General features: G+C 37.5%; 1 protein-coding gene across 3 annotated transcripts in view; it reads right to left on the bottom strand.

Moving 5' to 3' along the window:
- MCTP2 (multiple C2 and transmembrane domain containing 2) overlaps window positions 1-16,545 on the bottom strand; it is a 190,683-nt gene that overhangs the window by 20,909 nt on the left and 153,229 nt on the right. For all 3 annotated transcript variants that reach the window (XM_060170522.1, XM_060170520.1, XM_060170519.1), the window contains 2 exons: window positions 14,099-14,140; window positions 660-769 (listed from right to left, as the gene is read on the bottom strand). In XM_060170522.1, coding sequence (XP_060026505.1) covers window positions 660-769; window positions 14,099-14,140 — 152 coding nt within the window. The remainder of the gene's footprint in view (window positions 1-659; window positions 770-14,098; window positions 14,141-16,545) is intronic.

The raw sequence follows: 16,545 nt of genomic DNA on the forward strand, positions 1-16,545 counted from the left end.
GACATCTGTTTTCATAAATAAAGGTTTATTGGAATACATATCACATCCATTCATTTACATATTAACTATCTGCTTTTACACTTAAACAAGGGAGCTGAGTAGCTGTGACACAAACCATAGAGTCCAAAGCTGAAAACATTTACTCTTGGTTCCTTTATGGAGAAAGTTTGTTGACCCCTGTCCTAAGCTGTCCATGTATGTGATGAATTAACTTTACATCTTTGCATCTGCAATGTTACTAGTTTGGTACCATTCTTTGGAGAACAGAGAAAAAAATTTCACTCAAGGCACTTACTGTATTCTGTGATTCAGATGAAAAAGCCTCCTTTAAAGCATATTTGCTTCCTTTTTTATTTCTGTATAGGACAATCTATTTTTTAATCTATAGCTTATCACTTAAACCAGAATATTTTTGAGAATGAATAGAGACACTATTAATAATTATGCTGGGACAACTGGTGTAAATTGGGCCATACAGCCACCCTGTGAAATTGACAAGCCCAAAGAACACACCAACCAAAGTTAAAAGGCCCAGACTGTTGCTTTTGTTTTTTCTTTGTTTTTGCATTTTCTGATCCTATCCTTCCTAAGACTCCCCACCCTCGTTTGTCCTAGTGGATGGCAGTTTCACTTCACAACAACACAAACGTAGAACTTACTTTTTTATTCTTTCTCCAAAAGAAGCTATCTCCTCCAAGATGTTCTGAACAGTTGAGACAATATCCTGTACCATATAGATTCTTTCAATTAAGCCCTTTTTCTCAGATTCCTAAGAAACATAAAAGATTTAACTCAGTTACTTCATTTTTATTGGTCTGCTATAGAAATTATTATGCCATATTATCATAGCATGGTTATTATCAACAGAGTGACTTCAGAAGATAAATTTACGTTTTTCACAACTTATTTATTGACTCCCCCAGATCCCTGCCTACTCGTGAGATGTGACCACTTGTAGTGTGCAAGCATGTCGCTACCTCAATATCATGAGCTGATAAAGGGGAGCCCCGCAGACAAAAGAACTTCATTTCCCTGTGGAGTTGCTGCTTCTCTCAGAGAATTCTGCAACCCTTTCCATTGGCTGACCCTGATTTCTTCTGTCTTCACAAGGTTAGCTTACTTACCCTTCTCTCATTAGTCCTTCAGAAAGGTTTCCAGCAGGTAACAATAAGGCATGTTGGATATCCAGATTTTGGAATATATGGAATTCAGCTTTCTAAGAATATTACCCTTACTTCGCTTATAGAAAACCTAAAATGTGTTTTACCATGTTAGGTAGCTAATGTTTATAAAAATAATTTAGAAATTACTCCCATATTGGAGAAAAGAGGATTCCCTGAAGAGTGGCATTTTCATGCTATTTCTTATATTCTGATACCATATCCTAGCTCCCTCATGAACTCTACTGTAACTGGGATTTAGTTAGTGTCTTCTTAGCTCAGGCCTAGCTGGGTCACTGTAGCTGTCACATCTAACATATAGTACCTAAAACCTCAAATAAATCTAACAAAACTTATTTCTTTTCTACCTAAAATTTTACTTGGGTTAGAATTGTACTAAATTATTGAGCAAATATCTTCTAAATTTGAGACCATTTCTATAATAATCTTCTTTGCAGCAAAAGAAAAAAAAATCATTCTCATCTTGTATTCTCTGTCCCATCAAACTGGACCCATGGATGGAAGAAGGGAAACACACCACCCCATACTGATTGCAGTGACTGGTAAAAGCACCAGTATGGCTGAAATGTCAAAGAGCACAAATTTCCCTTCTTGCATCTGCCCTTGTTTATGGAGCTACTGGCAGAAACAGAGCAAAGAGAGGGGCTGAGATTAGAATATACCATTGCTACCCCCTTTTGAGTAAGGGTGCTGGGCTGGTTTGAATAACTTCTTACCATCTGTTCTGTACCCATTTATGCCACCATTCTGTACAGAAGGAGAGGTCATACTCATTGCTTCCTCTTGCAAAGTCAAACTCATAAGACATTTTTACTTTTTCACTCTAATTTTAAATTTCCTCTTTCCCTTATTCTCTTACTGACTCTAATTCTTCAAGTCGTTTGCATCAAAAATTGGATAGACTGTCAGAGCGACTTAATTCATCTTCAGCAATCCACCAACATCTATTAATGGGCACAATGGTGAAAACCCATCTCTGTCTGCCACAGAAGCATTCATGTTTATAAAGGAGGATTTGAAAGCACCAGGGAATTTGACCCAAAGGGCAAAAGTGGCTTCCTCTTCTCAACAGTGTAGAGTTTAGGTCAAAACAATTTCTTGGAAAATGACTCAAATTTCCATGTGGCTCAATTTCATAAAAATTTCCTATTTTAGTTGACTGATTTTTTTTTCCCCTATGGAACAGCCAAATGTGGAGGTTCTGGTTGTGAAGAAAAGCCTGAGTTAGTACACGAAAATAATAAATGATTCTCACAATGTTCTTTTACTTTTTAATGAATTTGATGTTTTAGTTTGAATATTCAATATTTAAAGACTAGGCCAAAGAATTCCACTGTATCTAGGGTACCAGCATAATTTATGAACTGTATCTGTACACTTTTAAGAGTGAAAGTAATCAGAATTATAAATTTTTGAAATATTTATCAACTGACAACTTGGTTTATTAGATCTATAAAGTTATTTCATTAAATTTTCATAATATTGTTTCAAAATAAAAAAATATATTTTACATGCATTAGAACAAAAGAGATGTGCTTATATTATCTGAATTTTAAAATGATACATGAAGAATGATTATTCATACTACATATTCATATATTTAACTTGTTTCCTAGTTATATCTGTTCATAGTCCCATGTTAAGATTACTTTTCCAAAAAATGTACTTCTTTAATGTCATCTTTTCACTTATAATATTGCATAAAATTGTTCTTACTTATCTTCAGAATTGCACTTAATGGTCATTAAATTGACACCTTTAATTGACTCTACTGTAGGCCATAATTTTAATTACAAAAATACTCTCTCTCCAGGCACTGAGGTACCTTGAAAACTCACAACAAAAATGTGATACATGAAGAATATTCTCAATTCTATATTTTAAATATTGAAATCTGTATATATTTCTGCCCAAATAATTTCAAAGTCATGATATCTTGTATCCATTCATATGAACTTTCTCTGTCAATCTTTTTTCAAGATAAAACTTTAAATAAGTTGTCTCTATGATTCTCCACAAAATTTATGCTGAAAAATTAATGGCTTCTCAATTTCCTTCCATTCCTGGGTAGAATTTATATTTATCCTATTAAAAATCAAAAGATTTTTTTTATCCCACAAATTGAGATAATCCAAAGTGTAACTTCAGAACTTAAACACTGAATCGTGCACAAATAGGTCAACTATTTGACCTCACAGTTTGCTTTGTGCTGAATATCCCTTTCTTCCGTAAAGAAAAAAAAAATCAATATCTTTTATGCCAGTTCTTGTAAAATTCACTTCCATTTACTAAAGGCTTCCAAAGATGAAGTTACTTAGCATTTTCAGTCATGAAAAATTTTGATTAGGTCTTCCCTGGTGGCGCAGTGGTTGAGAGTTCGCCTGCCGATGCAGGCGACACGGGTTCGTGCCCCAGTCTGAGAAGATCCCACATGCCGCGGAGCGTCTGGGCCCGTGAGCCATGGCCGCTGAGCCTGCACGTCCGGAGCCTGCACTCCGCAACGGGAGAGGCCACAACAGTGAGAGGCCCGCGTACCGCAAAAAACAAACAAACAAAAAATTGGTTAAAAATATTCCAACTGGGCTTCCCTGGTGGCGCAGTGGTTGAGAGTCCGCCTGCCGATGCAGGGGACGCGGGTTCGTGCCCCGGTCCGGGAGGATCCCACATGCCGCGGAGCGGCTGCGCCTGTGGGCCATGGCCGCTGGGGCTGCGTGTCCGGATCCTGTGCTCCACAATGGGAGAGGCCACGGCAGTGAGAGGCCCGCGTACCGCAAAAAAAAAAAAAAAAAAATCCAACTGATATGACCAAAATGCAACAAACATTTAAAAGATTTCTTTTTTTCACAAGAGTTCAATAGCTTTGGGGAATGTTTAAGTTGACTGAGAGTTCTTCAAAGGTTTCAAACATTCTTAAAATCAGATTGATGGATGGACGACTGGCAGCAAAAACAAAGTGCACACTGCCATGCTGAAAGTATATTTTTATATCTGAACATATCTCTACCATGAAAACTGCTGTTGCTATCCCAACTCTGTATACATAAAATATTTATAAATGTGGACACTACAGCTTCTAATTCAATTGGTGGTGCATTACCACTTGTCTGTATGCGATCATGGATAATCAGGGCACCATGATCTATCAATTGTACATTTCTGCTTCAAAGATCCCTTCAATTTATATGAATATCTTATTAGCCATGATGCTGTGCTTCATCAAAATCTGCATTCACATTATCACTACAAAATTAAATAACCCTCAGTGCTAAATGTTTAAACTAAATTTACAATAGCATTCCTGATGTCAGAGATTTCATTGTTTGTAAAATTAACTTGCAAAAGCTTTATTTTGATTCCGTATAGTGGATGAAAAAAAATCATAATTTCAAGTCATCATGGTGGCGTATTGGAAAAGTTTTCAATTAGCAATAATCATGCCTCATTGATTGAGGCATTGTATGAGTACAACAATTTCAGAATTAACTTATTTGATATTCTGTTTGAATCATTTGATGGCATGCTAATAAGACTGGTATCATTTGACTCTTCACAAGGTTTTTAATATATTGATGCAATTGAAGTCAACACATTAATACCTTCCTTGCCCTTTTTCATACATGCATAATTAAACCTTGGAATGGAAGATGAGATAAATGTGGAAGAACAGTCATTTGATCTAAAAGAAAAGTCATGCTGCACAGAGAAATTTTTAAACACATCTTTCGGGCTGTGTAAATTAACATCATGTTTCCAGAAATAGTCTCCTAAAAGTAACTATTGACAGCTGAAGGCTCTTCAGCAGGTTTGTAACTTAAGTTTACATGTTTCAGTGATGTGATCATGGTCCCAGTGGTAGACAGTAAATGTGAACAGACATTCATCAGTTAGTCTGTCAACAATTATCTTGAGAAATGGATTGTCAGTACTTGATTATTCATTAAACATGTACTCTTTATTATTATTATTTACTCACTGAAAAAGCATTATCAAACAGTAAGAAGTAAGAAGTAAGATTCCAGGCTCCCAACTCCAGCAGAATGACCTAAAGGTCCAACTTATACTCCTGGCCTTCGTGAAATCTTTCCTAGGGATGCCAGTCCACACCAACTACAGTCTTGTTCTTTCAATTTGCATCACACCTCTACTCTTTTCATCATTCTAGTAGCAAATGTTCTTTTCACTCTCTACACTGCAAACTTTATCTTTTAAAACATGTACTATTGATTTCATGGGTCTTTAATTATATCTGCCAGTATACCAATGGACATGTTATATGTCTTTGATATTAGCATTTCCATTAATAGGAAACCAAGGTACAAACAGGTTAAGCGATGTGTCTATGTCCACATTTGTCTATGTTCACATATATGTGGCAGAGAATTCCAGTCCAGGACTATTAAGTCCAAAGGAAGAGTGGACATTTTCTAGTGGACATTTCACAAGGTACACATTCAGCTCACACTTGTTCTTTTTGTCATTTGCTTCTTTAGTGTCTATGGATCTCTGTTCTCTAGACTCACTATATAATACATGATTTGTAGACATTTCATTCAGTTACATATTTCTATCTACTGTTCATTTCCAGTATTATTTGCCCAGTTTTCATGAGAATGTATGTTAAATTACACTTTTTGAAAATATTTGGGGGAAAACATTTCTTTCCATTCTTACTTATTTTTTAACTTTTCTTGCTAAACATTTTAGCAAACTTTATGTATAATTTGCATAAAATACATACCATAATTTACATTACAACACAATGCATTCATTCTTACCTAGGAGCTGGAGTAGCCAGGGTTTACAACAGATGCAAAGTTAGGGGGAAAAAAACAAAAAAAAACTTAAGATGTACCAACTCCGCAGGCCTGCATATTTTATTAATCACAGGCTATGGAGTCAGAGGGAAGTGAGTTCAACATGGGTCTTGTCATCTACGAGCTTTGTGATCATGTCAAGTTCCTACTGGGTTCTGAGTCACAATTCTGCTATCTGGAAAAGGGAGATCATAATCCTGACTCTGACTGGAGTATTTGGAGAATTAAATATTGTATCATATGCAAATCATTTGGTACACTCCAGGTGCTTCCTAAACGTAAGTCCTTGCCCTTCAAGAATGCGAAGAGACAAAAGAACAAATAACCTTTTGTCTAGTTTAAAGAATCCTGGGGTTCATTTAAGTTTCAAAAGCAACGATCTTCCAGGACAAGTCTACTCATGTTGCCCTGCGTTGTATGAAAGATCATCTGGCAGTTCTATCTGCAACATGCTGGCTTTATTTACACATTTCAGATTGAACCAGGGAATGTGGTGATAACACAGTTTAGCAAACACAGCATTACATCTGCGGCTGCTACCAAATTGCCTAGGAAGAGTAACAGTGATTCATTCAGAAAAAGGAAACTGTTATCACATGTGCTTATATTTTTCCTTAACATATAAGGCTTTTAATTTATAGAGGGAAATGTGTAATAAAAATAGTGATGGCCACTGGTGTGATTAAACCAATGAACAAGATAATTGTGGCTGAACACGTATTTTTAGATTCCTACATTTCAGAAAGAATGTATTTTACTTCTCATTACTTGAAAAAAACACCAAGGCATAAGTAAAAGTTGCATGATTTAGGGCCTACTTTATGAGCAAATAGGTAATAACATATAACAGAAGAGATGAAAGCATGGAAATTTTCAGATCCAGACTTCAAATTTCAAAAGGTTCCTTTGCTTTGTTATATACTACAGAGAATGACTGTAAGAATAATAATGTAATTGCAATAATAATTGTAAGAAAAATAATGACCAACTCCAAATCTGTAACCTAAAAATGCATATTATTATATAAAATGTATGTAAGATCATCATTTTTTCACTGTCCTTTTGTTTATAAAATGTCAAAAAAAAAAAAGAAAAACAACACTGAGTCTTTAGTGGCTAAGTTTTAGAGACGGTTGTCTGAAGAACAAATAATGTGCCTGTGTTGTAACATGGTTGCTCTTTAAGAACAAAGCCAATAAATAAATAAATGAATCAGTCAGGCAGTGGATTTTTTCTTCTTCAAGGCTTTGTTGGCTTCCCCAATATCTCCAAAGAGCATAGCACTGTAGGTGCAATAAACTAGCTTCGAGCCTCTGGGAGAGAATTAACACCATCAAAATGAATTTACAGCTAAGAATTCATTATATAATCAGTATGCTACTTTAAATCTTTCCCACATGTTCTGGTTCAAGAAAAAAAATTCTCATTTCTCTATTAATTACCTAAGCAAAACCAAAGAGTTAGTCCTGAAAATTGACCACGTCAGGAAAGATCCTTGGGACATGCTTAAAAACTGAGTAGTATTTGTCACAGGATGCCCAGGATTCCCACAAGGGATTGATGCAAAATTTCTATCTCAGGATCGTCCCAGTAATGCCAACCACCCAGGGCAAAGATAACGCAAAAATACGACTTTAGACTTTAAGTGGGAATCTGTTTGGTCTGTTTCATCCCACTGAATATTAAAAGCCTGCAATTTGAAAACTTGAAGAATTATAAACATCAGAAATAGACTGAGTGGCATTTAGCAGGGAAAATAAAAAAAACCTCTCAGCATCTGTCATAACAAAGAATAAAAAGTAATATTTCTGATACACAAGATTAAAAATTGTTCTTTGGGAATCTGGCTTAATGCACTGGGAACTGTCTTTAAGGTTTCTTCCCATGAGCTATGTCCTGTGTGCATGGACGGACACACACACACACACACACACACACACACACACACACACACACCCCTTTATGGTATGCTATTAAAATGGGGGGAAAAGTCTGCAGTCTTTCAGGAGAATACTTCCTTCTCAAGTAGTATTTTTGCTTTGGGAAATGAATGTGAAACAGACTGGATTTTGAACCAGTATCATTTCTAAGTAGTTATAAACTGCTCTAACTATCTGTCCATTACATAGAGCCCTTCCTTCTACACTGACTGGTATTTACCAACATGTTTCTTTGGCCTGCAACAGGATTCTCATCAGGGATCAAATGAGAGGGCTGAAAAAGTAAAAGGAATAAACATCATCATGAGGAAGATGTTGAAAAAACACTTTTGAAAAATTGGGAACAATTTGGGAAAAAAAAATATTTGGAATTAGACCCTGGGAAGATTGATTTCCTTAAAAGTTTCTCTGAGCCAATTGACAGATGCCACGCCATTACAAGGCAAACAGGGCTAATGGTTTTCTATAACTGTCACTACCATAGGTAAACACACAATTAGCTGCAGTTGCTGATTTAGCTGTGTGCGTCCTTTATCTTTCTTTGAGGTGGGGGAATGAGGAGGGTAGAAGATAAAATATTTATCACCTAAGACTCAGCTCAAACATCACCTTTAGCAGTCCTGACTCACCCAGGCACTGCATCGCTAACACCCAACGTAGTATACAAATTTTGATGAAAGTAGCAATCACAGATACAGAGAAAATACTCCATAAATGTTGTCAATAATAATGCGGAAAAATGGACCAATAAATTAATGACATGTTTCCTTCATAACAATGTAACATAGTCCAAAATAAACAGGATTTAGATCAGAAGGGCTGGATTTGAGTCTCGCTACTATCCTGGCTGGGAAATCTCTGATGCATTATTATATTTCTCTTCACCTGGGTTAGTTCATTCGCATATGGGGAAAATAATATCAAATTTAGTGGTTTACTTTGAGTACTGAATGAGCTAAAGCCTATAAAAACAGCCTGCAAATTGTAAGCACTCTACAAATAAGAATAATCTTATAAATCTAATCATTTAAATAATTCTTACTCAAAATGGTCTCATTTTAAATTATTATTTTTGTGTCATTTATTACTTACTTTAAATTACTATATTCCCTTGAGGAAAAAGTGATGTCCCCACCTTTCTATCAATTATTTTGCAAATTATCTATCAATTACCTTGTAAACTCATTGGAAAATTGGGACTTAAGGCAAACCACACTGAAACAGAGTGGATTTCAATAGGAAATTCCTCTTGTAGGAATGGCTACTATCCTCAGAAAAATAATGACTTGTGGATAATTGAGATACAATGTCCAATGTATTCTATATTAGCATAATGTAAAACTTTTAGACCACAGCAAGATAAATATCCAGATGTAGTATAGTCTATAACGTCAGAGCACCAGTTAGTGCACATTAGCTAATAAAAGGATGGCTAATCCACCTAATTTATAGTCTGGCACATCATATTTCACAATATTTGGGAGTAGCCTACCAAGTATAATCCTTACAGTAGAAATCACAAAGAAAATCCATAAGTACTGGGGCTATTAGTGAACCTGGTAGCAGAATAATGCTTCAAATGTCAGATTGATAACATTTCTGGATTATTTCTGAAGGTAATGAAGCCAAACATTTTTAAGAATGGAAGTTTGAGTTTTTAAAAGGGATGTGAGCAAATCAGTGGTTCAGAGAAAAGACGGCAGGAAATAGGGAAGCCGATCCCTCTTCATGCAAAACATGCATAAACTGATCATTAAGAATTGGCTGGAATCCATTTTAATATTAAAGTCTTGGAAGTAAGATGGTACAGTTGAAATGTTAGCAATTAAATCACTTCATCACTGAATATAATATTAATTCAAATTAAAAGGAGTTACATCGGAACAACCATTTACTTTATTCCCCCGAAAATTATCCATAAGTAGGTCCTCTACAACATGCCCTGTATATAGACTGTATAGGCCTTGAAAATATGTGTGTATATTCAACTATTGTTAACCTTTCAAAGATATTACCTGACTTTTCATTTTCTTAAAAATATTACACCATCTTAAAGTACCATGGCTTAGTCAATAGTTACCAAAAAAAATCACTGATCAAACTAATTTGCTTTGTTTCTGACATTCTTAAGAAGGCACAAAGGAATCATAAACAAAACTACTCTATTAAATTGTAAGAAGACTTCTTCCAAGAACGAGTCTTCCCTGGTTGAGATACTATAGATCATCTTCTCTTTCTGAAACAAGAAAACACAGGGCATGAGCTATGCTGGCCCTGAACAACTCAACCAAGGGACTATGAGGTTAATTTACAACAAGAACTCCTAAATATTGATACATAATAAATATTGATATATACGCCACATCCTTCTCTCTCTAAGAAGGCTCTGCCTGGGTAATGATGAGTGAACTAATCTATTTGCAGGATGAAAATCATTTTTACAACTAAGATTGATGGTTTAAAATATACTTAAATTTTAATAATATCATCCTAATTTGTAAAAAGAGAATAGAGATATAATATTCATTTGCATCCTTTCATTATAAAATGTTCCACCACGTTCCATCATCAATCAACAAAAATGTATCAGATATTTCTTATTTTCTTAAAGGAAAACATCCATATCTGTTTTTCACCCATAACTGACATGAAAGGATGATCCCCACCCCCCCAAACACTGTAAAGCAATTGTGAACTCATTGATAATCTTAAAAGAACAGATGATTCAAGTCCTATTTCTGACAGCTGAGTTAAAAACAAACCAACCCACAATGCAGGCATCACAATGCAGTCTCTTTATGATAGCAATAGGCAGTTTTTTGTTTTTTTTTTTATTACATGTCCTTATGATTCTTTCTTCCTGATGTTACTAGTAAATGCTGAAATATTCTACCTAAGTGATTGTTGGGCTGGAAAAAAGAAAAGAAACTCTAATGCAAGTATTTATACCTTCTGCAATGAAAACAAGATATTATTGCCCTGCATGACCTTTCCTAAATATGAGATACAGCATTTTACACAATAGTTTCTTGGTTCACGCTTCAATTACTGACCTTTACTGTGTAGAAAATTAATGCAATTTTCATTGTAATCCGTCTGTACAAATAAGGTCCACATAGAAGAATTCCACATATGGAATCTAATACAAATAGGAAATGTCAGCTGATTGCTGTTGGCTGAACTTAGCCGTTATCTGTTTGTTCTGGGGTCCCCAGCAAACTCTACTTGTAACAAGCAATTTCTTGTGTGGAGCCATCAGGTATAAGAAAGAAAAATCTCCTCAAAGTTTAGTTTGTACATTTAGTTTCCTAAAAGCCAAAAAACTAGTGACCTGAAAGTTCTACATTGTAACTGAAAGTCCACAAAAAGAAAGGAAGGCAAAACTGTGGAGCCTAATTTGGTTTCTAAAAATGCAGGTCATTTTCCATGGACTTTCAACAATGAGAAGAAGCAAGAGGCTATAATGATGTCATTTTACAACCATCCCTGTTCCAGACAATAAAAAGATGACAGACCCCAGACCACGTACTGGCCTGTGCATCAGAGACAGGCAGAATATGGGAATGCGTCCATCTCCCAAGGAAGCTGTGCCAAGGGGCCGCAGCATGCTTTCATCTTCCACAGTCGTCCATGATGGTATTTGGTGGGAAGGGGTGCTGGCAATTAAGGAGTGTCACTTTCAAGATGGATTGTTTGGGTAGAAAGGAGTTCCTCTCCTCTTCTGGTTTGGAAGGAGACGGCTGTGTGTTTATAATCTGTAAACAGTTCATCTCTCACTGGGTGTGTTACAGTTCCCAGAAGCCCGTCTGTCATGTCGAACACACAACAGAAGCCAGAAGGGCGCTGTGGGGAAGCCCTTGGAGTCAGCACACTGTGGAGGGCAGTGGCCCAGGGCCTGTGTGCTGGAGGGACCCATCCCAGGCATGGGGGCTGCTCTACATGGAGAAGAAATGATGAAGTGTAATAATATATAGGTGGATGTATGCTCCCAAAGTCTTAAAAGTTGAAAACTGCTCTAGTTTACCCATCTCTTAGAGAAGTGAGAGTGAAGAGACGTGCAAAAAGACTGCAAAGTTTGCCAAAATCCCCTCACAATAGAAGGCTTGTGTTCAGCAGAAGAGGCACAAACAGAAGTCAACATTTCATTTCAGACTTATTCCTCTAGAAGTTTCCACAGAAATATGAAATTGAGGAAGCAAAACAAACATGGCCACGTGGGGCTATTAAAGGCCCTACAAACATACTACAATCAAAGTATCTCAAGAATGGAACGGCCCTGGAGGAGACATGAAGAACCCCAGAGCCAACGTCCTCAGTGTGGGATGGGCTGTGCTGCATCTGTTGCGTGGAGGGCTGTGCTTGGATGAACGCAAGAGCTCCCAGGCTCATGCATGTAGATGTAGATGTTGTAGTTCCAACTCAGTTATCCTTGCCCAGAAAAGCTTGATGCACAGCCCAAATGGCTCTACCTCCACACCCCCAGGCCCCCAGACAGCCCTTGAAGGACCACAATGGAAGGTTAGATGGTGAAAAACGCTGGTCTAGACTTTCATGGCTCAATCTGTTGCCTGACAGTTCATCGACACCACTTTTTCATCCATTGTCTTCTTGTTAGATGTCTCCTTTATCAGATGGAACAAAGCCCCATGGTCACAATTATCTCTCAAGGGTGGATGGCATCCTCCTTCCATGGGGTGGCCCGTTTACACAGACTTGGTCCAAGAGAAAGAAATCTTCTTCACTTCCAAACTTTGGTTAATAAAATTGATAATTATGCCTAATGTAGGTTTAAAATAATTTCATTACTACCTGTGTTTCCTTTGGTTAAACACCCCCTCATGCACATTAGCTTAGCTATGACCATTTTAATGTTCAAGGAGTTACATCACTCAGAAGCCACTCACGTCAATTCATCAAGAAGAAAGTTGCAGGCCTTCCCTGGTGGTGTAGTGGTTAAGAATCCACCTGCCAGTGCAGGGGATACGGGTTCAATCCCTGGTCCAGGAAGATCCCACATGCCATGGAGCAATGAAGCCGGTGCACCACAACTACAGAGCCTGTGCTCTAGAGCCCACGAGCCACAACTATTGAAGCCCGCGAACCTAGAGCCCGTGCTCTGCAACAAAGAGTAGCCCCTGCTCGCTGTAACTAGAGAAAGCCCGCGTGCAGCAACGAAGACCCAAAGCAGCCAAAAAATAAATAAATTAATTAATTAAAAAAAAAAAAAGAAGAAGAAAGTTGCATCTTGGGACCTTCATTCTAAAAAGCGTCAATTCCCTTTAAAAAAAATATACTTTATTACTTTGCTATTAATGATCATTTTAGCACAACAAATAAGATTTACTTTGTAATCTGCCCAGCATCCTTCAAATGGGCAAAACCATCTGGCTCGTTCAATTAATTTTAAGGCTGTCTGTGTCATGGAGCTAGTGTTTTTAAATTCGTTTCTATTTTCTGGACATTTTATATTGGATACTTAACTCTTAAGTTTCCCCCGTTCACCCCTTTCCTCTCCTGTCAGCCTTCTACACACTATCACCTTAGCCCCGTAGACCCATAGGTTCTAGGGGACTGGGCGGCCGTGAAGCTAGTAGCATCTCATTTGGCATTTCACTTTTTTTTTCTTTCATTTTATTCCAGAAGGTTTGTCTGAAAGCGTAATGACAACAAAAAGTAGCAGATTTGAGAGAATCTCCCAGGAGGAGAGAAAGGACAGATGTACACAGACGTGGAGCTGAAAACGTTGCCAGCAACAGCTGGGCAAGTGACAGGTTCTGAAGCGGGTGACCACCCTGCAGAGTGCAGACATGAGCCTAAAGGAATAGCGATTGCACTTGATTTACTTTTGACTTCCTGGGCTACCTTTCATCTACCTTTCATCCACCAAGGGGAAGGCTAATCTTTGCCTCAAATGACAGGCCTCCTAGAGGGATGCTTCTATAACATTTCAGTTATTCCTTATATTTCGTCCCTTTTCATCCTCATTTTAAGAATCTTAAAAAGGATACCCTTTATACATTATGAGAATATCGCTATACTGGTCACCCTATAGTAGTAAAAATATATATATATATATATATATATATATATAGCTTGACTCAACCGGCTAGAACACTGGAAGCAGTCATGTTCCCCCTTTGTGTCCTTTCTCGAGCACACCCACCTTGTCATCTTCATACTTCTCCTCATCTACGTCCGTGCTCTCCTGTAAGGAAAATCCATAATTTGTAATAAAACATCAACCGAAATTACCGACTACAAATGAAATGCATACTCATGCTTAAAGTTTTCCTATATCATTGCAACACTAGTCTTTTTAAAATATACTGTAGGGCTTCCCTGGTGGCGCAGTCGTTGGGGGTCCGCCTGCTGGTGCAGGGGGCATGGGTTTGTGCCCCAGTCCGGGAAGATCCCACATGCTGCGGAGCGGCTGGGCCCCTGAGCCATGGCCGCTGACCTGCACGTCCGGAGCCTGTGCTCCGCGACGGGAGAGGCCACAACAGTGAGAGGCCCGCGTACCACACACACACACACAAAAATACACTGTAACTTCTTTAAAAAGGACACTTTTAAAGTTAAGGGATGCCTTGCCAAGGTTGTAAACAATATGTATAATCTACATAAAACTGTTAAGTATAAATAAAGCTATTAGGGGAGTGCCTTTCGAAGGCAGCCAGCTTTAAAAATGCATTGCGGAGTTGTACTATCTGTAAACAGTTTTGTTCTGAGTCTGACAAATGAAGCAGCTGCTGTGTTAAGGCTGAGAACACCACACTCCGTCTGTGCTGGGCTCATTGTTAGAATGACTGCACTTTTCCTCTGGGTCCATTACCGAAACATTAGACAGTATTAAATGCATTAGTCTGAATGTAATCAATCTCAAGAATAAGCTACAGGTTTCTATACGGCATTCTTGTTTTCCTTGGGCTTCAGGGTTGGTGCGGGGCAGGTGAGGGAAGGAAACTCAAGGCTCAGATCTGGACTAAAGGGGGGACTGCCTTTAGTTCAGGGGCCCCAGCACCAGCTGTGCTGCACAGAGGCTTGTTCAGATTCATTTAGAGATCTTGGCTAGTTAACAGGTACACTTGAATCATATCACTGCTACATTTAAAAGCTAACACATGTTGGTACACAATCCAACGATTTGGTAGCTTCAAAAGAATGCTGGGTATCAGAAAACCAAGGACTATTTTCAGTTTGAACACTTACCTTTCTGCTTAACCTTGCAAAGGTCAGGCATGCTAATTAGATGCCATTGTTCCAATAGAAAAAAGAATGGTCAATATAATGCTTGTATAAGGGAGTAACTCTGAAGTATCCAGACAGTACTCTGCTATCCTCCATAAACCACTGAGCAATTTCTTCAGGTCTGGTACTGTATTACTTCCCAGAATTCCTAGGAGCTCTACCTAGCAGTCTGTGGGATACTTAACTGATGCTGGAGAACTAACCTATTCAATGATGACAACAAGCATGTTTCATAAAAGCACATGGATAAAAATGAATACAATGAAACATGTTATGGGAGGAAAAAACTCTGTAATGTAATTAGGAGTCAGAAGTCTTCATCTTGAGACAAAGTCTTCAGCTGGAGACATTGTTCCAGCACTGTTTTGCTGTGTGACTTTGAGCAAAATCACTTTGCCACTCTGAATGTTAGCTTTATGAAGCATGAAATGAAAACAGTAGTTCTTGACTCTTCATGGTTATGTTACCAAGATTAAATTAGGTAATAAATTAGAAAATGTTTAGTAAATTTAAAAGGTTTCATATACACACATACACATTTATATGCATACACACACAAGTACACTTATGTACCCATATTTACACACACACACATATATACATATATATACCTGCCTACAAATAAACATGTACACATACACACATATATACACATGCTATAAACATATACATATATATACCTGGGAAAATAAAATCTGATTAAAACTAAAAATGTTAGTTGACAGCACTTTTACAACAGATGCTTCTCTGTAAAAATTTCCCTCATCTGTACCTCTGTGAAACTTAGTCCTTACATAAACCTGTACTTTAAAGCTATTTATTTGTTACTTGGTTCTAGCATCTTCAGGCCCCTCATTTATTGATATATGCACATGCTTATTGCACTACACAATCAAAAACCAAACAGAACAGAATTTGGAATTTGTCTGAGGTTTTACTCCCGGCCATAACACTCATTTCCCCCATCCCAAATGAAACCAGAAACATTCCTTAAATATCCATTATTTCAGAGATGATTTTTTAAAATAATCAGAACATTTATAAGGAAAAATAAGTGAAGATGGTCAGCTTTTGAGTCTTAGAAAACCTAATGTGCAGGTGATTTTTCTAAAGGATGTTATCAGGTCTCAAGACCTTTGATTTTTGTTTTAAAAACTTGGTTCTTGAATCTGGAATGCCAAGATTATATCATAAAGCAAGTCTATAAATACAAGTTCCTTCTAACCCAGAGCAGAAAAAGATTCTATGGGCTGGGATAAGAGGGGTAGGGGAGGGAGAGCTGGGGAAAAATTAAGAAAAGTAAATGCTGGGCGATGTCTTTGAGAAGAGGCCTTGCCTGTGCTTCCTTTAACACCACGGCGA

Source organism: Lagenorhynchus albirostris, chromosome 1 (genome assembly GCF_949774975.1).
Source record: "Lagenorhynchus albirostris chromosome 1, mLagAlb1.1, whole genome shotgun sequence".
Classification (NCBI taxonomy): domain Eukaryota; kingdom Metazoa; phylum Chordata; class Mammalia; order Artiodactyla; family Delphinidae; genus Lagenorhynchus; species Lagenorhynchus albirostris.